At 38.5% G+C, this 21,808-nt stretch overlaps 1 protein-coding gene across 1 annotated transcript in view; it reads right to left on the bottom strand.

Annotated features, from left to right (window-relative positions):
• Positions 1 to 920: 920 nt before the first annotated feature.
• Positions 921 to 21,808, bottom strand: part of fbxl18 (F-box and leucine-rich repeat protein 18) — a 38,329-nt gene continuing 17,441 nt past the window's right edge. The window contains exons 3-4 of the mRNA XM_052021644.1: positions 20,494 to 20,712; positions 921 to 1,730 (exon numbers count right to left, since the gene is read on the bottom strand). Coding sequence (XP_051877604.1) covers positions 1,574 to 1,730; positions 20,494 to 20,712 — 376 coding nt within the window. The 3' untranslated portion in view covers positions 921 to 1,573. The remainder of the gene's footprint in view (positions 1,731 to 20,493; positions 20,713 to 21,808) is intronic.

Genomic DNA, 21,808 nt, shown 5'->3' with positions numbered 1-21,808 from the left:
TGCCTGTGAAATTTCTTCCTACAAACATCCAAAAGATATTAAATCATGTCAAGATACAGCTCTAATCACCACCAAGTGATATTATCTGGATGGTTAAATCTCAGCACTCTGGGGTACAAATTAGGATTTCTGCCCTTTCCCCATCTACCCCTGCCCCATCCTCCCACCATCCCATCCATGAGCAAGGAAGCCAGTTGCAAATGTAGATACATGGTCCTGTCTCAGAATGGCTGCCTCAGCATGAACTGGTCCATATGGCATGGGATTTTCATCTCTGCCATCACAGGAGCCCTGAAAATTTCTTCATTAGTCAAGTAATTTCATTCCTGCACATCATACAACACATACCATGAAATACAGTCCCACTTTATCTCAAAGGGGTAGAATTTCAACTTTGGACAAGTCCCTGGAGCAGAGCCTAATAAGCAATTTATGGAGTGAACCTTACAGTGCTAGAAATAACATGGTCAATAAAATGCTAATCACCAGTGCTGACTGAAAGAAAAACGTTGCAATAAACTACATCAGTTCTGCACATGCATTCAAATAGAAAATGCACTTAGCACAGGAAAGTATGAACTATAGATTAATCCAATATGTTTAAGAATAAGCCATGTAATCACTTAAGGAGAATGGAATAAAATACTCAGGAGTTTGTTGAAAAGCAGGTGGGAAGAAGCTCATGTGGATGTGCCGGTTGGGTCAAATGGCTTGTTTCTGTGCTCTAAACTGACAGCAATGTGCACAAGTATATAACAAGCTATACTGTGGGACCTGAAAAGGGAATTGAAAGGATCATCACTTACAATATCGACAATGAAACAAAAAGTATTTCTTTTTTTAAAAAAAGATTGCCAAACAGAATGATAGGTTATTTAGCCAGAAGAAAACAGATAGAGAGACTTCAAAACACATCAGAACACACTTGAAGTGTATTTAATTTGGTTATTAAATCACAAAGAACACACAGCAACATTAAAGAGTGTGCAAAGAACTAAAATGATGCTCATATAAAGTATCTGAGCTGAAGAATTACTGAAGTTCATGCACTGTCTAGAAAAGCAATGGTTAATGGGAATACAGGGCAAAACTTGGTTTCATCCAGATTTTTTTTTATATACACACAGATCAGCCAAGACAGATCAGCCAAGAAAAGTAGAACTAAAGGATAAAATCTACTGAAACATTAGTTACCCTTAAAACAGAATGGAATGCTATTCTGGGAGAATTACAGCACAAGGGCATTGACAGCTGATGGATTATTACTTGTCCTTGGCTATGAGTTCTTAATCTTAATATTGTGAAGACTACAGCAGGCACAACAGAAAATTTACCACACAAAATCCATCACTATTGGTGCTGACCCAAATTTTGTAAAGTTTTGCAGAAAAACATGATAATGAAAAAAATAGAAAACATTTATGCAGCTTTACAAACTTTTGACACTTTTTTCACAAGACAGTAAACATTGTGTTTTTATTTTAAATGACACATCATCAACAAGCAGGGGAGATTCAAGAAGATAATCACACATGGGAATTACACAACACCAATGTATTCAATTCCTCTTCCTTCACCACCAGAGATGCAGAGGGTCTTCTGCAACACGACTTTTAAACAATGTTATTTCATCCAAATGCATCATTGGAACATCCCGGATGACATCAGCAAGTCCTTCATGTAGTAGTGGGAATATGGCCACGTTCAATGCAGGCCTGTCCATCTGAAAACTGGAGGGACACACAAGGTAACATGTTAGGGACAAAGTAAACTTTACCTCCTCTAAATATTTAATGGCATTGTTAAAGGAGATGAACCTTTAACAGCTCAGAACGAAATATCGGGAGGGTCTTCTGCACTCTGAAGGATAATGTCCTCTCCAGGGGGATCTGGAGAGGACATTATTACCCTTGGTACTGCCAGCCTATCCAGTCTCTCTTCAAATAAAATATCCCACCCCAGCCAATATCCTGGTGAATATCCTTTGTACCCTCTCCAAAATGGCATAATATTCCAGCTGCAGCCTAACCAATTATTTTTGAAGTTGCACCCAGGCCTCCCTGCTCATACACCCTGTACCCCAACTAATGAAGGTAAGCATCCCGTATGTCTTCTTTACCACCCTTCATACTTGTGCTGCCACCTTCAGGGATCTTTAGACTTGTGCACCAAGGTCCTTTTGTTCTTCAATACTCCCTAGGGCCCTACTGTGTATATACATATATATATAGTACCCCTACACAAACACATACAGTACATGTCTGATCCTTTTGCATCACCTCACACTGTTCAGGATTAAGTTCAATCTCCCACTGTCCTGCTCAATTTATTACCAATAAATATCATTTTGTAGCCTATGACCACCCTCACTAGCAACTGAAATTTTCATGTCATCTATGGACTTACTAATCATAGCTTCTGCACTCATATCTCAGTTGTTAATATACATCATGAACAGCCAGGGTCCCAGCACAGATCCTATGGTACACTGCTGGTCACAGGCTCACAATCACAATAGCAACCCTCCACCATCACTCGGTCTCCTTTAACCAAGCCAACTTTGGATCCTACTTTATTAAATGGTGCTATATGAAGCCAAATAGTTGTTTGTGCTAAAGTACAACATAGAATCAGTAACGTGTTCAGAGAAGGCTAGAAGACTTGTTCATCAACCTCAGAAGGTTCAAGTTAAAAGGATATTGGTCTTTCATGAATGTAAAGAGTAGGATGAAGTGAATTAATTATTGTGCTATTCTTTGATGCTGATTCCTAATTTCCCCTGACATGGAGGTGAGCAGGTTTGTTGAACTCATGTATTATTTGTCCAACTGAGGAGTTTGTTGGACCATTTTAGTGGACAATTTGGAGTCAATCATATTGCAGTGAGTCATATAGGCAAGGAGAGCATATTCTCTTCCCCCAAAAACTAATGATGCAGATGGATTTTTTTTGCGATACTTATGAAAAGGTAGCATTACCATCTTAAGATTAGATTTGGATTCAAAAACATTTGTGTTAGGCACATCATTTGGTCAAGGGCAAAGGCTTAAAATTAAGGTTACTTCAAGCAAAATTTAACAAGATATTACTCTTGATAGTTAAAATTGGGAGAGATTACTAACACTAGTACTAGAACAAAAATCGAAAACGGTCGTTTTATGGAAAGAAGGAATTTCTACACAATACAGAACCATTCAATCTAGATTCTAACTACAGGAGATATTACAGGTAGACTTGATGAACTACGTACCTTTGCTGGCAAAAACATTCCTGATTTTCTTTGTAGGTTACAGTTGAGAAAAATTTTCAGTCAAGATCAGAGTTTATTTCATGAAAAAGAACTGGACTTTATAACTCGGATCTGTTACATGTGGGTTTTGTTTTTAAGCCAGGCCACCAGAGTTCTACATTTTGTTTGGCAACAGATCTATATTTTTATACAGTAAGTATGAAAAATAGAGATGGAGATAGTAGAAACCATAAAACACCATTGACAGAGATGGAAGAAACCATAAAGCATCAAATAGTAATAGAACCCAATCACATGAGATATCAAAATTATTGTATACCTGTGGAGGTGCTCCATTCAAAAAAAAATTATAGAATATGTACAAAGTATGGCCATTCAATTCATCACAAGTGGGGCAGAGCATTAATTATTTGCATGCTATTTTGGAACAGAAATTCACATTTTTAAGACCAATTAAAGTAATTTTCCAATCTACTGTTAGTCTTCTGCTCTGTATTAAGGCTTGTGTTTCCTTCAGTGCTGTAAGGCAAAGTTATTTAATGTTTTTGGCATTTACTTGCAACACTGAAATTATCCATTGTTCCCACTTTGAAATCTATAGCAATACGAAGACATTCCTTTTTGCTTCAACTAATGCAGAGCTTGGAATCAATCAAGTATCGTTCACCTTCCGCTCAGACATTTGTCCATCTCCAACACCACAAGTAGGCCCACTTTGGTTTTTCATTTGATATATAAGGGTGTAACAAGACCAGGAATACTGTCCTTGTGCTGAGACGGTGTACAAGTAGTTCATAAGTGGCCATTTCCTTTTTGACTTCATCCAAAGAGCATCTTCAACAAGTCCTGACTGTTTCCTTGACTGCATATGACATGACAAGCCAACTATACTCATGTGCATTTTATAGATGGCAGTGGAGGGACACGTGATAGGAAGCACAAGCTGCAGCCATCCTCCCCAGCCCAACTGCAGCTCAGAGAATCTGGAGACCAATTGCAGGATCACTTTACCAGCTCAGATCAACAAATTAGATGGCTGGTCTGTCAGCATTTGAGTTCACCTTCTGAACTAATTAACATTTATTTAATCAAAGCAAGAAATGATGCAAATACGTTAGGCAGCATCTGTGGGGAGAGAAACAGAATTAACATTTCAGGTCAATGAACTTTCATCAGAATATGAACAAGCTAGAGATGTGACAAGCTTTCAGCAAAAAGAGGCATGGAAAGGTGGGGTGGCAAACGAAAACATACTGAAATCCTACCAGAGACAAGAGCAGAACTTCTTGAAGAAGGAGATTCATTAGATGGGAAAGTGGCAGTGAACCAAACACTCACAAATTAATGGGGTTGCCAGAACATAGAACATAACAGCACAGCACAGGCCCTTTGGCCCACAATGTTGTGCTGACATTTTACCCTGCTTTAAGATCTATCTAACCCTTCCCTCCCACATAGCCCTCCATTTCCTTATCATTCATCTATCTAAGAGTCTCTTAAATGTCCCTAATGTATCTGCCCCCACAACCTCTGCCGGCAGTGCGTTCCATGCACCCACCACTCTGTGTAAAAAAAACTTACCCCTGACATCCCCCTTATATCTTCCTCCAATCACCTTAAAATTATGTCCCCTCGTGTTAGCCATTGATGCCCTGGGAAAAAGTCTCTGACTACCCACTCAATCTGTGTCTCACATCATCTTGTACACCTCTATCAAGTCACCCCTCATTCTCCTTCTCTCCAAAGAGAAAAGCCCTAGCTCACTCAACCCATCCTCATAAGACAAATTCAAAAATATAAATCTTGGAATTAGCAGATCAAACAGCATCTGTGGAGAGGGAAATAAACTCAATTATACAGGTCCATGATCTACTGGACCTGCTAAGTATATGCAGCATTTTGTCTTGATTTCAGATTTGTAGCATCTTCAGTACTATGCAAGATATTTTCTTGATGTAATTAATGTAAGCAGAGATTTGCAGTTTTTGTTTTACTTTCCTCTAAGGGTCAACTATATCACGAGGTAACTTTGTATAGAAATGCAAAATCCTGGATACTTTCCTGAGGGCACACATGCATTTCCAGCAGGCAGGCTAGAGATCAACAAACTCACTTCTGTACTGAAAGTCAAAAAACCTGCAGATGCTGGAAATCGGGAATAAAATAGAAAATGCCATAAACTCACAGTAGGTTAGGTAGCACCAATGGAAAGAGAAACAGCTGATGCTTCAGGTTGAAGACCTTTCATCAGAAGTGTACAGTATGCTTCAGTGCAAGTCTGTGAAGTTCGTTAATATTTTTTAAAACCTACAAAGGTTATAGGATCTAGCCTTGATAACATGTAATGTTGATTTATTTTGCAGAGATCAGAACAACACAACATCAAGCAAGCATCTTACATTCACTTCCTCGACCTGCCGCAGCCACCAAAAAAATGTCAACCAAAATGTTCCATGCTGCCAATCTGTTTTTAAGCTTTCTTTCACATCATGCAAATTTTTCCAATAACAGAAGTAACCTGTACTTGTATTTTATTACATATTTTAAATGCATCATCTATTCAATAGACAGCAAGTAGTTACTGCAACAACAAAAATTCAAAATCTTCAAGTCAATAGTATCCTCCAGCTACCATACAATGATTTGTTTAACACTTTCATGGCTGTTATCTGAACTCTTGCTTTACTAAGCCTCAAGGATATTATATTTAAGATCAGAGTCACGGTTTAATTTTGGGACTCTAAACACTACCACCAGAAAGCAAAAAGAAACACTGATTAACTGTGAGACATCAAAGTGTTAAGGAAAACCAAAAAGGACATCAATCTGAAGAAACTGATTGATAAAAATTTGAGTATTTATATAATAGGGTTAAAAGAAAGTGCTACATGCTTTAAAGCTTTTGTGATAAAGTGCTTTGACGTTCAAAGCTTTACTGAAAGCAGTACTCTCCACGAAAGTGCCAAACTCCACCAACCCCCAAGTTTGACCTTGCTCCTCCACATCGAAAAGTGTGGAATGTATAGTTCCCACCTGTGCAAATTGTGAGGTTTATTACCATAGTGGAGAATAACATTTATATTAAGTTAAATGGTGAGATATTAAGGCAACTGTAATTAAGTTTTTTTTCTAGTTATTTCATATGTGAATGTTAAAGTCTTTGATAACAACTGCATGTTGCCATTCAAAAGATTTTAGAATTTATTCAAAAGCCTCAAGGTTTTCTCAGAACCATATCAACTGAAGTTTTTAAGTTCAGATATTTCCTGTATAACGGAGTAAAATCAACTCGGCCACCTCATTTATTCCTCACAAACATGTGATGTGATATCAGACTGTTACTTGTATGCCGAGAAGCAGGAAGTTTGAAGTCTGTTAAAAGCAGGGTGCAAAATTAATTAAGCTCTTAAGAGCCAGCACAGGTGCAATGGACCACTGGCCTGCTGTGTTGTATTATTCCATGAACATAGAAATATAGAAAAACTACAGCACAATTCAGGCCCTTCGGCCCACAAAGCTGTGCCGAACATGTCCCTACCCTAGGAATTACTAGGCTTACCCACAGCCCTCTATTTTATTCAGCTCCATGTACCTATCTAACAGTCTCTTGAAAGACCCTATTGTATCCACCTCCACCACTGTTTCCGGCAGCCCATTCCACGCACTCACCACTCTGAGTAAAAAAACTTACCCCTGACATCTCCTCTATATCTACTCCCCAGCACCTTAAACCTATGTCCTCTTGTGGCCACCATTTCAGCCCTGGGGAAAAGCCTCCAACTATCTACCCGATCAATACCTCTCATCATCTTATACACCTCTATCAAGTCCCCCCTCATCCTCTGTCTCTCCAAGGAGAAAAGGCCAAGTTCCCTCAACCTGCTTTCATAAGGCATGCTCCGCATTCCAGGCAGCATCCTTGTAAATCTCCTCTGCACCCTTTCTATGGCTTCCACATCTTTCCGGTAGTGAGGTGACCAGAACTGAGCACAATACTCCAAGTGGGGTCTGACCAGGGACCTATATAGCTGCAACAATACCTCTCGGCTCCTAAATTCAATTCCCCAATTGAAGGACAATACACCATATGCCTTCTTAACCACAGAGTCAACCTGCGCAGCCGTTTTGAGTGTCCTATGGACTCGGACCCCAAGATCCCTCTGATCCTCCACACTGCCAAGAGTCCTACCTATATTCCGCCAACATACTATGTTCTATACTATATTCCGCCAACATATTTGACCTACCAAAATGAACCACTTCACACTTATCTGGGTTGAACTGCATCTGCCACTTCTCAGTCCAACTTTGCATCCTATCTATGTCCCTCTGTAACCTCTGACAGTCCTCCAAACTATCCACAACACCCCCAACCTTCGTGTCATCTGCAAACTTACTAACCCACCCCTCCACTTCCTCATCCAGGTCGTTTATGAAAAAATCACAAAGAGCAAGGGTCCTAGTACAGACCCGAGGTACACCACTGGTCACCGACCTCCACTCAGAATACAACCCTTCAACAACCACTCTTTGCCTTCTGTGGGCCAGCCAGTTCTGGATCCACACTGCAATGTCCCCTTGGATCCCATGTCTCCTCACCTTCTCCATAAGCCTTGCATGGGGTACCTTTCTCATGTGCTCAAAAACATGTTCCCAATTTTTTTGAGCACGCGAGAAAGGAGCAATAGACGCCATTTATTGTCAATCTACTACTTTCTCATAACCATCCTAATTTATGTTTCAGTGGCACCTTTTCCATCCTTTATCTGTAAATAACTTATCTAAAAGTTTGGTTTGGTACAAATCCACCTAAATTTTTATTTTTAACTACTCGGTATATCATGTCCACATTATACAACACAATAGTCCATAATATTGAGCAGTGGGCCTCAAGGTTTCAACCTTCCTTACTGCACAATGCTGGCTCAATTCAGGCAGAGTACAAATAGTGTAAATGGTCTCTTATTATTCAGCAACTAAAAGAACATAAAAGATAGGAAATAGGAGGCCATTCAGCCCTTCATACATGCTCTGCGTTCAAGGAGATGATGATTAATCTTTCACCTCAGCTCCAATTTTCTGTTCCATTTCTTCAAGTCTTTTGGTAAAGGCCAGCTGTTATTTTGAGACCATGCCCCAAGCCAGGGAAAACATCAACTTCACATTTAACTCAACAAGCTCCACAAGACTTTTGTTTGTTTCAATGTGACCATCTCACATTCCTTCTAACCTCAAGTATAGATCTAGTTGGCTAAATTTCTCCTATATGATAATCCTGTCATCCCTGGGATCTATCTGGTGAACATTCACAGCACTTCCTCTTTTGCAAATATCTCTCTGGTTAGGTAGACAAACCAGACCTGTATGTAATATTCCAGATGCAGATTCACTGGGGTTCTATATAACTGAAGTAAGACACCCCTCCTCTTGTACTCAAATCCTGTTTTGCAATGAAGACTAACATATCAGTTGTCTTCCAATGTGCTTGCTGTACCTCCCTGTTTACATTTAGCGATTCATGTTTACATTCCAGAATAATCCAGGAAACTATAAACTGGTGAGCCTCACATCAGCAGTAGGGAAGTTGTTGGACAAGATTCAGAGGGACAAGATTTATGTTCAGATTATGAGGAGTCAGCAGAGTTTTGTGAAGGGGAGATCACATCTCACAAATCCAATTGTTTTTTTTTTGAGGAGGTAACCATGAAGATTGATGAAGGCAGGGCGGCAGATGTTGTCTATATGGACTTTAGTAATGCTTTTGACAAGGTCCCAAAGATGAATGCACAAGGGATCCAATGCATGTTGGTGTACTGGATCCAAAATTGGTTGGGTGATAGGCAGAGAGTAGTGGTGAATGGATGTTTTTCTGACTGCAACTCTGTAACAAGTGGTGTGCTGCAGGGATCAGTGCTGGGACCTTTTGTATATATAAATGACTTGGATGAGAATGTCGTGGGTATGATTAGTAAGTTTGTAGACAACACAAAAACTGGTGGAATTGTAGATAATGAAGGTGGTTGTTTAAAGATGCAATGGGACATCAATCAGCTGGAAAGCTGGGCAAAGCGGTGCAGATGGAATTTAATCCAGACAAGTAATGCACTTTGGGAAGCCAAATTCTGTTAAACACAGAGAGAAAATGGCAAGAACCTTTGGAGTATTGATGCACAGAGAGACCTTGGGGTGCAAGTTCATAGCCTCCCAAAAGTGGTGACACAGGTGGATAAGGTAACGAAAAGGGCATTTGGTATGCTTGCTTTCAAAGGTTGAGGCATTGAGTACAGGACGTCATGTTGCAGTTATACATTGGTTAAACATTGGTTGGACCGCACTTAGAGTACTGTGTACAGTTCTGGTCACCACACTACAGGAAGGATGTGGTAGCAATACAGATGTTGCCTGGAATGGGCTGTAGTTATAAAGAGACATTGGATAGGCTGGATATATTCTCACTGGTACGTAGAAGGCTAAGCGGTGAACTTACAGAGGTTTACAAAATTATGAGGGGCATAGACAGGATAGATAGAATCTTTTTCCCAGGGCAGGAGAGTCTAGAACTAAAGAGAGTACAGGTTTAAGGTGAGAAGAAATTTAAATGAGATCTCAGGGCTAAGTTTTTCCACACAGAGGGTGGTGAATATCTGGAATGAGCAGCCAGAGGAGGTGGTGGAGGTAGATATTATTACAACATTTGAAAGGCATTTGGACAAGTACTGGGAAGGGGAAAACAAAAAGAGTAGAGGGATATAGGCCTATTGCTGCAAATGGGATGAGTGTAGATAGGCATCACAGTCAGTATGGATGAGGTGGACTGTAACAGCCTATTTCTGTGCTGTAAGTTTCTATGATTCTATGTTTGGAACACCCTGTTTCCTCTTAACACCAACACTTTCAATAAAATGCTCTGCTTTTTTTTAAAAAACCAAAGTGGATGACCTCATATTTTTCAACATTACATTTCATCTGCCATGTCCTTGCCTATTCGCTTGACTTCTGTACATCTCCCAGAAGCTTCTCTGCATCCTCTTCACAGCCCATAGTGCCATCTAGCTTTGTATCATCAGCAGACCTTTTATCTTTATCCAAGTCATCAATATAGATGGTGAACATATGGGACCCCAGCAATGATCCCTGCAGCACCCCATTGGTCACAGAAACCAGAAAATTACCTATTTCATCCTACTCTGTTTTCTGACCATTTACCAATCCTCAGTCTGTGACAGTATATTACTCCCAATGCAGTGCAGTTCAATTTTGTTTAATTCAAGCTGTTTAATTTCTTCTATTTCGGTCTGTGAGGGGACCACTTTAACTTTAGCTAATCTTTATGTTTTTACACATCCTTAAAAGTTCTAGTCTGTTTTTAAACTTTTTCACTAGTCTACCCTTCTACTTCTCCCTTCCTAATCAATGTCTTGGTGCTTTGCTGGATTCCGAACTTTTCCCAATCCAGAGATTTATTACTCTTTCTGGCAACATCATACATTCTTTCCTTTGATCTTCAACCATCTTTAACTTTTCTTGATAACCACGGCTGGAACATTGGATTTTTTTTAAACCTTAAATACAATGTATTACTTGTAAGCTATATTTATTAAATACGAGCCTTTGTTTTGTTATTGCCATACCTCTTAATGGAGATTGCTAATCTACCATAGCCAACTCATGCTTTCATAGTTTGCTTTATTTAGATTTAAGACCTTGGTTTCAGGTTGAACTAAATCATTTTCAATCTTTAAACAGAATTATATAATGGCATGCATTACCATGAGTTTGGGAGCATATAGGCAACTATCAATGTCTCCTCTCTCTTGCTATTTCTGAGTTCCACCCAAAATTACTCCACTACTTGATTTTCTGAGCTCAGATTCTTTCTTTCTCTCTCTCTCTCTACTACCTTTACCTCATATTTTAATTTAGAAAAGTATGTGCAGAATCAGGCAGAAGTAAAACAGGACTCAAAAGCTATCCCCCACCCATGGGTGTGCACAGATTTAGAAGGGCAAAATTTTTTTAAAAATCTACTGGAAAGTGTACAAGGCATTCTTTTTCTCACTTCTTCCCAGTTCTTCATTGCATCTGTCAAAAGGAGGGTGAAATGTCAGGTTGGAATTTTTCGCTGGTATTCCCTATCAAGGCTCAAAAATGAAAGTCACTTAAGCAGGGTAACAGAAGACAACTTTTAGACACCCTCTTTTTCTTGTTCTCTCCTCCTCCAAAAATATTACCTCATTCCATAAAAGTGAAACTTAAAGGGGAGAAAAAGCATTGTATAAAAAAAAGACAAATCTTACAAAGACACACAACCTGCAGTGTGAAGTCTGGAAGATATATGGTCCATCCTGTGATTGAAAAGGAAATGCAAACCCCATAGATGGAGAAAAAAATAATGAGAGTAAAGAGAAACCAGATGTGACAAAATGGGTGAAAAACACTTATGCAAATGAACTTTAATTACACTGACAGTGTGAATGTTTGAATTGATAAAGCTTCCAACTGTTCCCTGCCTCTGTTAACAATTCATACCTGCCCCAACAGGTTAAGTTGTTGCTATCTCCAAGTCTTTCATAGTTGCTTAGTCTCCAATATCTATACCTGCTTTGTTCCACTGAAAGAACCCTGTCAAGTCACCTCAAAATGAACCTCTCATGTAATGAAACAATTTGGAAGGTGGTCAAACAAACAACCAACACTCAATGGTCTGGCTCATGCACACGTGGTCACAAGGGGAAGGTTCCAGAGTGCCAACAGTGTGAGTGGACAAGTCATCCAACCAAATTATGTCCACCTCAGAACCAGTGGAAAAAAATGAGAGAAGGTTGGCAGGTGAGAGGTGGGTGAAAGAAAGAGGGTAATGAAACATTAAAATATAATTTAAACTATATACACCATTGCACTGTTAAGACAAGTTTTCCCATAAATTACCTCAAATTGGTTGCTGTAAAATTACTTACTAGTTAAAGTGCAAATACAAAAAGTGGTGGTCCTTTTTTTTGAGGTTATGTATTAAACACTGCGTAGAATTTAATATATTGCTAACCATGGCCAGGATACTGTTGATGGTGCATATGGAAAGTCTTCCTGGCTCATCTCACCAACCTCCTGGTGGGTAATTATAGATTGCCACTGGCAGAGACCTGGCAGCAAGCCATCTGGCCACTCTTTTGGGTGAAGAGTTGAAAAGATGCAAGATCTGAACTGCAAACAAAATTCCATGGAAGATTTTAATCATTATTCAAACTTTTGAGTTTGACTAGAACTTCCCTTTTAGAATTACATTTTCGACTATTGCCTAAAAACAGAAAATTCTTATTTTCTCCACTGTTGAAGACTGCCAATGGACATCCATTTTATATTAACTGTCAAGCATTGAAATGAGTCCATGTAAAACTAGAAATAAAAAAATTGCTGAGATATCATTTCATCCAACTAAGTATAAAACATGTGCTACATTACTGGAGTATAAAGTATCAAAGCGTACACATTAAACTGTGCCACTCACTGGTATTTAATAGGGATACTTAAATGTTACAAATTGCTGGCACTAAACTGGCTTCAGCGATAGACACCTCACATGCCTAATTAATAAGGTAAAGGTGTTAGCATAACAAGCAACTTTAGACTAGAACCACTTAAGTATTCTGAGTTTTAGTGTCTTTTCTCCTTCAAAATGGACATGAAACATGCCTATAATTTATGCAGTTACACATACTGGGCTCAATTACAGTATTCCAATTCACTCACTTGCTGCCTGCTCCTTAAACTATCTGCCTAAACATCAAATAGTACATGCAAGGATGACCTGGAAGAACTTGTTGTTAAGATAATCTTCACTGCAGAGAAAACAACACATACATTTAGTATCTTTAGATGATAATCCTACTGAGCATCAACAGTACACTTCATGGGAAAAAAAGTTGAACTTTTTTTGATTTCTGGATTAGCAGATTTATCTTTAAGTTTATTGGTCCATATACTACACATCCCATTGGCTCACATTAACATTGAATAATTAGCCAGTGAGCAGCTGGTTTCTTTAATGGTTCTACATAAAGAAAAAAAAACTTGCATTTATAGTTTTCCATGGCCTTTGGACTTGACAGCCAATTAAGTACTTTAGAAGTGCATCACTGCTGTAATGTTGAATTTCAGCAGCTGATTTGCCTACAGCAAGGTCACACAAACAGCAATGTTATGATGACCAGATAAACCTTATGATATTGGTTTAAAATATTAATGTTGCTAAGTCTTTAATTTATACAGCTGAGCATAACGTTGACTTGTCCTGAACTTCAACATTTAACCAATGGAATGATTTACAATTTCCTCATTTTCACGCAGAAAATCCATTCTAAAGATTGGGGAATGCATCTTCAGTTTCCATTAATATTACCAGCAACAACCATCATTGGTACTTCTATTCATCAGCAGGACTGACATTTCATGACTTGAATTTTTGTCCAAACCAGGACTGTTGACAACAGAGCAGTTACTCTTCTAGACCATGCACCAGACATCATTAAAATATTTGCATTAAAACATCAAAATACCCTGAGCCAAAATTCATATTCAACATTGTGTTCTCTCACCATGAGCTTAGCAATTCAGCCAAACTAGTTAAACAAAGGAATCACTGTTCAAATAAATGGAATTCTTACCGTGCTTCAGTTCCTGGTATTTGTACCTTTACACTATATTGGTCAAGCAAGCTCAAGTCTCTTAAGCAGCTGCTTTTGCCAGTATTCAAATGATAATTACAGTGGACTATATACTGATGCCTTGTTTTTCTGTTACTTAATTTGATATTAGTTTGTGCATTTGATTGCCAATCTAACAGACTGCATACTGGTCAGTAAATGTATTATTATGCATTACCTTGAAGAATTGGTGCTATATAATTTTCCAAAATAAGCTCAAACATCATCCATTCCTATTCATCAGTATTGATCGACTGGATGGTATGGTCCATGTCAAGATATATTTTACAATTGCAGAGCTGAAGATGAGAGTTAATCTGTTTTTTCTAAACTCTGTATAAATTATATCAATATTTACTAGTAGTTTGTATTATAGCACATAATTTGAGATAACAGTCAGGTTATTACCAAGCACCAACAGTGAAGATGAAAAGCAATTCACTCCCATCACTGGCTTGCTTATCCTTCAATAAGGAGCTTTAAGGATAGTCAGTTGTAGCTTAATGGCAGTACACTCACCTCTGGCACAGAAAGATGAGGGGACCATCTATTCCTCGGGTGGACATAAAACTTTCCATGGTACTACCTTGATCAAGGGAATTTTTCCCTTGGTATCTAGGCCAACAATTATTCCTCAACAAGCACCAAAACACAAATTACTTGATCACATCACCTGTTTCAGAGAGCTTTCAGCAGAGAAAGCACTCTGGAGCAGCTGGAAGTTGTTAAAGGTATTTGCATTTTATGAATTCTATTGTAGGATGCCTCTTCCTGTGGCTCAATAGACAAATGAACACTGAGCTGCGCAAACCAAAATAATCCCATTTACAAATTCCCAGTTTGTGTTTCAGCCTGCATCCATTTGGTGATGATGGAAATTTAAAACCACCCAAGGTTCCTGCTTCTCAAAAACTGTCAAAGTGAGTCCTTCTGGACTCAACTGCAGCAGCTTCCACTATTTAACAACCTACTCAAATTCTAATATGAGATTCTTTTACTTGCTGCATAAGCTTTCATTTGTTACTTAGGGATTCAGAGGAAAGTACGTTAAAACCCAAGCTAAATGAAACAGAATATTTAAATAAATTCGTCAATTGCCTAAAGAATTACACATCTCCTATACTTTTTAATCTATAACTTTGTGTTTAAAAAAATTCACAGTCTCCTGAAAAATTGTTACCCACACATTTAAAAAGTCTCTGCTTTCAATATTGTGCTCATTTTAAGAGCACAAGATCTCCATTATTTGCTGCTATAAAAGGTCTTGTGCAAAATTTGGTGTCACATTTTAAAAGATATATTACAAGACATGTTTCCAGCTCCTTACAATCGGAAGCAATAAACAATATTAAATCCCATAAGAGGTGTATTAAACATTATCATGCATGATTTGCCTGGGCCAAAAATATTCTAAGTTAGAAGAATCAAGTATTACACTGTTGTCCACAAACTGATGAAGGCGTCTCCCCACTTGCCAAGTAAATAAATGCTTGTTCTGCATTGGTAAATCCATCTAGCTTGGTTGTTCACGAGCCAGTTGCCAGTGATGCTCATGCTGCAGAACAAAGGCTGCCTTATTTCCTTGCTTATTTTCATCTTGCTGCTGAGATTGTAGTTGACAGATACTGCTAGCTGGGCCTAGAAATCTGGTCTTCAATGAGGCGTAATGCATGGCTAATGACTGAGGAGCACATCTGTGCTTTTCTCATGTGTCAGGGCACAGTGTATTTGTATTATAATTCTTCAGTCAGGCTAAACACTCTTGGGTTCACAATCCTGCTGTTTATATACATATATTTTCCAAGGAAAGCTTGTCTACTGAACTTTAAAAAGTTTAGCATCCTAACATAAGTAGATGTACTTCCATACATATTGTAATATAAAATATAGACTAAAGTTACAAAAAAAGGTTGTAGTCCTTAATCATATCAATCCACAGCAAATAAGCAGTATAAAATTCAAGTGTTTTATCTTGAAAGCAAAATTCTAAGTGTCCAAGGACTATATTTCAGGACTTGGGGCAAGTTTTAAACCTCTGCAGTGAAAAGAAAACAAAATGAACAAGAATGTGAGCAATGCATCTACAACGTTAATTATAGCCAATCCAAAGGCAGAAACTTCTTCCCTCATCTTTCTTCTTATGCTGGAGGCTGCAACTTAAACACAGTATGGATTCCAGCTGAATTAGCAGCCTCTTCTCATCAAAGTGGGCAGTCTTCAAGCCAAAACAGAATGACAAAGTGTTCAGATTTTGTCATACACCCCCACATACCAACTCCAACAGTATCACAGCAGAGCGATTAGATATACTTCGACCTATTACCCACCCCATCACAGGAGCCCCAACTGATCTGTCATCACCACTACTACTTTCCACTCCCCCAGATAATCATCTAGCTCAATACAGGTCAATGATCTCCAACAATATGGAAAAGTATCACACTTAGCCACTGAACAATCAAGGGAACTTTCACGTTAAATACAACTGCAGAGCTTGGAAACTTAGTCAGTGGTGGGGTCGAGAGGGGTGTTGCTGATTAGGTGTTATCAATGTAAATGCAGACACTGATGCCGCTTGTTTGAATTTTGCTGCCATGGTAAAATTCGAAGAGGCTAAGGACATATCTTTGGTAAATATAAGGTTAACTGCACAGGAAGAGAAGCCATTTCAGCTGATTCTTTGGATACAATTCAATTGATTAGAATGGAACAAAGCAAGTATGATCCCACTTGGCAAGTTACTGATAGAGGCACTGGAGAATGATTATCTGGGCAACAGTTCCAAGAGGTTCAAATCAGGTTAGGAGCAAGGCATGATAAAAGACATTTATATAGGACTTCATTGGTGACTTGATAAGAGTCCATTTTGTTACTATCATTAGAAGAGGAAACCCCATTGAAAAGGATTTACATACCCAGTGAATAAATAGCACTGGAAGAAGAAAAACTTAAGGAAAAAGAGGTAATGTTGGTAGTACTGCATTATGTTTTAGTAAACTAAAGCATAGTAAAAGCCAATACCATTAAAATGTCAATAACTCAGCAGATTAGTGAATCCTCTAAACTGCTAAATGCAGTTTGGCAAATTGCTTACTGGCCAGTTTCTGCTAAGCCTCTAGGTGGCACGCTTGCTCATCAGTCAGTCAACTGCCATTGATTTGGTTTCTTTCCCTGGTCACCTAATAGACCGGTCTTTCCAAGCCTACCCATCACCAAGTACATTCCAAAGCCACAGCAGAGACATACTAGTGACTTCACTGAGCACACCTTCCAACTTGTTTATAGAGTATTCCATTTCCCTCTACTTAACCAAGCATGATCATCTTCCGTATTGAATTGTTTTGCTGCATCACATGTTCAAAATAGGTCACACTGATCAATCTATGAATGGATATTAAAAACCAAACAAAAATGCAGATACTAGAAATCTGAAAAAAAAAAGAAAATGCTGGAAACATGCCTGGCAGGCAGCATCCATAGAAAGAGAAATAAAGTTAAAATTTTAGGTTGAAGACCCTTCATTAGAATTGGGAGAGAGAAGAAATATGTTAGTTTTAAGTTGCTGGGAAGGTGAGGAATAGACAATATTCTTCTGAATCTGTTATGGACTGAAACTTGGTTGGTAAATCAGAGTTGTCCCTGACCAAGAACATTAGAGAAGAAAGCAATTCAATGGATAGAGCAAAAGCAATATCAAGGGTGGAAGTGGAAGACAGAGAGGAGTGCCAATACAACTGGGTACAGATTACTGAATTAAATTGTGATTGTTGAGTGGGAAGAAATAATTTTTTTTTAAAACTTGGCAATTATTGAGCAATAACAGCAGTGCTCATCTCAGGCCAGAGGAAGAATTACACATCTGATTCATAATTTCTGAATTGGATTTTTCTCTTTTGCCAGTGAAGTTACATATTAATTTTTAATTCTTATCAATTTTCTACATTAACCCTTTATATTTGTATCAAAGCAGAAGCTCTCACATAAATAGATGTCATGCTTAATGTACCAAGCCAACCATCTTATTAAAATTATCTGCCAGATCTACACAGCATGACTGATAACCCATCTCATGGATGCACCGATAAATGTGGCAAGCCTGCCTGACTAGCTCCTCTGCATACTCCCACCAAATGATCTGTGAAATTACAGGAAATAAACCATGTATCATGAAGTTACTGCAAATTAAAATCACAAGGGGTTGGTGGTAAGATGTTCAAGAATTCAAAGATTCATCCAGACATTCACCATAAACTAATAAGATCAATGGAACTCAAAATAAAGTCTAATGGTCTTTATTTTTTTTTAAAGTATTACCCCATCCAAAATTCTGTTACCCCCAGAAGCCAGTAATGAGCATATTTTGCCCTGGCAGGATGACTCCCACAAATAGAACTATTGCAAAGCACCACATCTTATTGCTGGCTGTCAAATAACAATCCAGTTACTGTACTTGGTGTGAACTACATTTCAATGCAGCAGAAAGTGTGAACTAAGAATGTTACTGGACTTAAAGCTAGCACCAAGATACTTTTTTGTTTCATACCCCTTATTAATTCCACTGTTCCTCATGTGATTCACCTCACTGCAGTGAAGGTAATAGCATGCCGAGGTGGAGGAAGAGGGTGAATGCAAAACCTACAGCAACCTGCAACATGGGAATTTAAGAAATTAAAAAATATCTGCTTCAGGCTATCTTTCCAGACAAACTGCCATAACTGAATGGGCAACTGATTCTGCAAAGGCAACCTACATTAAAATCCAAATACATCCATCAAAACAGACCTTTATTCCAACAAAACTTCAAGGAACTCCAAAGCTTGCCTTATGAACCTTATGTTTCTTGAGGAAAATGTACTTAATTCAAGCCCTTTAGGAACTATAAAGGAGTGCAATTCACCATGCTGCTACACAGTGTATATTCCTTGTACCTCTCGTCATTGCTGTTAATTTTCTCCCAACACTTCTGATTGTGGTCTTTTCCTCTGCTTTCTGCATTTTACTATTCCTTGATCTGAAGCCATTAATTTCTTCTTTCCCTCCCATTTCTCCTTCCAGAGTGCAGTTACCTCAAATGCACATACATCACACATAGGAATGTAGATCACAGATAACATTTTCAGGAAATCCAGAGGGATTAAGTACCTCTATCCATTATGAAAAGGATAATGTACACATGAATCATTTATGAGTCCACATCGACCGTATAAATCAAACAATCCACTAATAACTTTGCAGCACTGCTGCTGCTCTTTTATTCACACAAAATTTGCTCGGGTGATGCAGTACAAGAGTGAGATAGTAAAAGGGAAAAAATTCTGAGCTATTTGCAACCTTTCTGCTGAAACATCACTTACAGAATATGTTCAACATGTCACAATGCTGCAGTTAAACACTTACAATACTTTAGACCCATTGATATTCAGTTAGAATTGTGGTTGTAGAACAGGCCTCATGACAGCCATGTATGGAAGATGGAAATGCAACTACAGTCAAATACCTCTGACAATGCTGCCCCCTACTGTCAAAGTAAAGAAATCTCAATATATTTACTGATTGTGTTCAAGCTCCAAGGAGGGAAATCACTTTTGTTCAAATTAAATATGCAAGAGAACAGAAAATGATAGCATTTTGGCTTGGTATTATTATCCAGAATGGAGTGACAAAAGTCAAACACAGCCTAATACACTTACTCATGCTTAAAGAAAAACTTTCCAACTACACATCATGCACATCACCCATTGTATTGCAATGACTATGTACACAGTTGATATGGACTGCACAAGATCCATGCACCAGGAGCCAATTGTATTAACAAAAAAAAAATCACTTTAGACCTTGAAGTAAAATTTTAATTTGCAAGCCAAGCTCCACCTTCCCTCTTTTTAAGGCAGATGAATATGCTGGAATATGATTCTATATTCCACTGGAAGCTTCTGCGACCTTCACATGTGGGAATTCAGCAGTAATAATAGGCTACATGACCAGGATGAATACAAGGATAGGGCAGATGGAAATCAAGCCATTAATGCAAATCCAAACATACTGACTTTTAGCAAAAATTATTACAGTAATAAGCAATCAAATTTCTAGTTATTTCCTTCTTCCATAGCACAGTAACACTGAGATGACCTGCAGACTCTTCTAGAGCTAATCAAGCAGATCTGTATGCAAGGACTGCATCAGGCAGGTAGGCGATGCCATCAGCTACAGACTGAAGCACTAGGAAATGTAGGTACCTGTATTCTAGTGTTAAAGTACCAAGTCTCAGAAAAGCTGAAAACCATGTGGCAAATATTATAAAATGTGCTAATTATGAATTTTAACATAATGGTTCATTCCTTTAGAAAGCATCTTAAAATCCACAAAAAATGTATTGATGAGATACAAGGATAAGCTGCTGGCTAATCAATGCAACTTGTTTGTCATTCATTGGACATATTAACCCTCTGGCATCAAGGTATCCAGTAACTTACTCCATTGCTCCCTTTTTGCATCTCATTGGTAACTCACTGTTTGTGAACACAAGCCATTTGTTTCACTTACGCTCGAATCAGTGCCTGTTGGAGCTTTTTGCAAGCCACTAGAGTTTCTCCTGTGAACATGTGGCACATGATGACATCTGGGCACTTGGTCATGAACGAGATCACTGCATCATGTTGGAAAGTTCCATGACGAGAAACTATGCATAATCGTTTCAGTGATGAGCAGTGGCTCAATGCCTGGAAGAACTGTGCACAGGCTGACAAGTATGGCTGTTCTAGTCTGCAGGAGAAATGAAAAACATAATGAAATCTAAATCTTACAAATGTATTCTACAGCCTCATGAAGTGCAAGCTATCCACAAGGATCTACCCCACATAAAAGTTCAAATGTGAAATATTTGGGTAATAATAATAAAAAATAACAAAGACATGCATCTTGAGCTGTCTATAGTACAGAAATGAAGTACCAAGCTGACTAAAAGAAACTATATTGAGATTCAGAAAAATCTTAAATCTCCATAATTCTTGTCAGCTTCCCCACACCACCCCATATCCCCAAAGTTTCAACAACATCTTTGATGGAAATTCATTATGTAACAGTACTTTAGTGTTGCCTCTCCCATTTTAGTCATCTTGAATTCATCAGTAAGTAGCCAGCCCATCAAGAATAGTCTACAACTGTGCTGCATCCCCTCTGTGAAATAATCTGGTAAAACTCACTGAATACAGCAAGAAGAATAACCTCTTGAGCAAGGAAGGGCCTTGCAGGTATACCCTTGGAATTGTACCTCAGCTTCTGTCAAAATCTTCAGATGATGTTTAGAGGATTCTGGAAGGAGGAGGAAACTATGCATGCCTCAGATCTTACACACTCCGATAAAACATTTAGTTTTGTGACTTTGTTTTAACATACAGCATTCTCACTTAACATCATAAAATGCTGGCTTTTATTGCAAGAAGATTTGAGTACAAGAATAAAGGCATCTTTGTGGTAAGATGGTAAGACTGCACATGGAACATCGTGTACAGGTCTGGTCTCATTACCCAAGGAAGAATACACCTATGACAAAAGATATAATAGATTGCCCTACAAGAAAGGATTAAACAGGCTGGATCCAACCTCCAAAGTTTAGACAAATAATAGGTGATGTCATTGCACCACTCAAATAAAGGGCTTGACAAGGCAGATGCATTGTTTCCACTGGCTGGGGTGTTGAGAACCAGGGGTCATAATTTTAAAAATGTGGTCAGCCACTCAGGGCTGATAGGGGAAGAAATTTCTTTACCATGGTTGTTATAAATCTTGAGACTTCTCTACACAAGATGGCTGTCGATGCTTAGTCATTATGACAGAGATCAATAAATTTTGGGATATC

This window comes from Pristis pectinata, chromosome 8 (assembly GCF_009764475.1).
Source record: "Pristis pectinata isolate sPriPec2 chromosome 8, sPriPec2.1.pri, whole genome shotgun sequence".
Classification (NCBI taxonomy): domain Eukaryota; kingdom Metazoa; phylum Chordata; class Chondrichthyes; order Rhinopristiformes; family Pristidae; genus Pristis; species Pristis pectinata.
The sequence above is the reverse complement of the archived record's forward strand: the minus strand, read 5'-3'. Positions and strand labels throughout refer to the sequence as shown.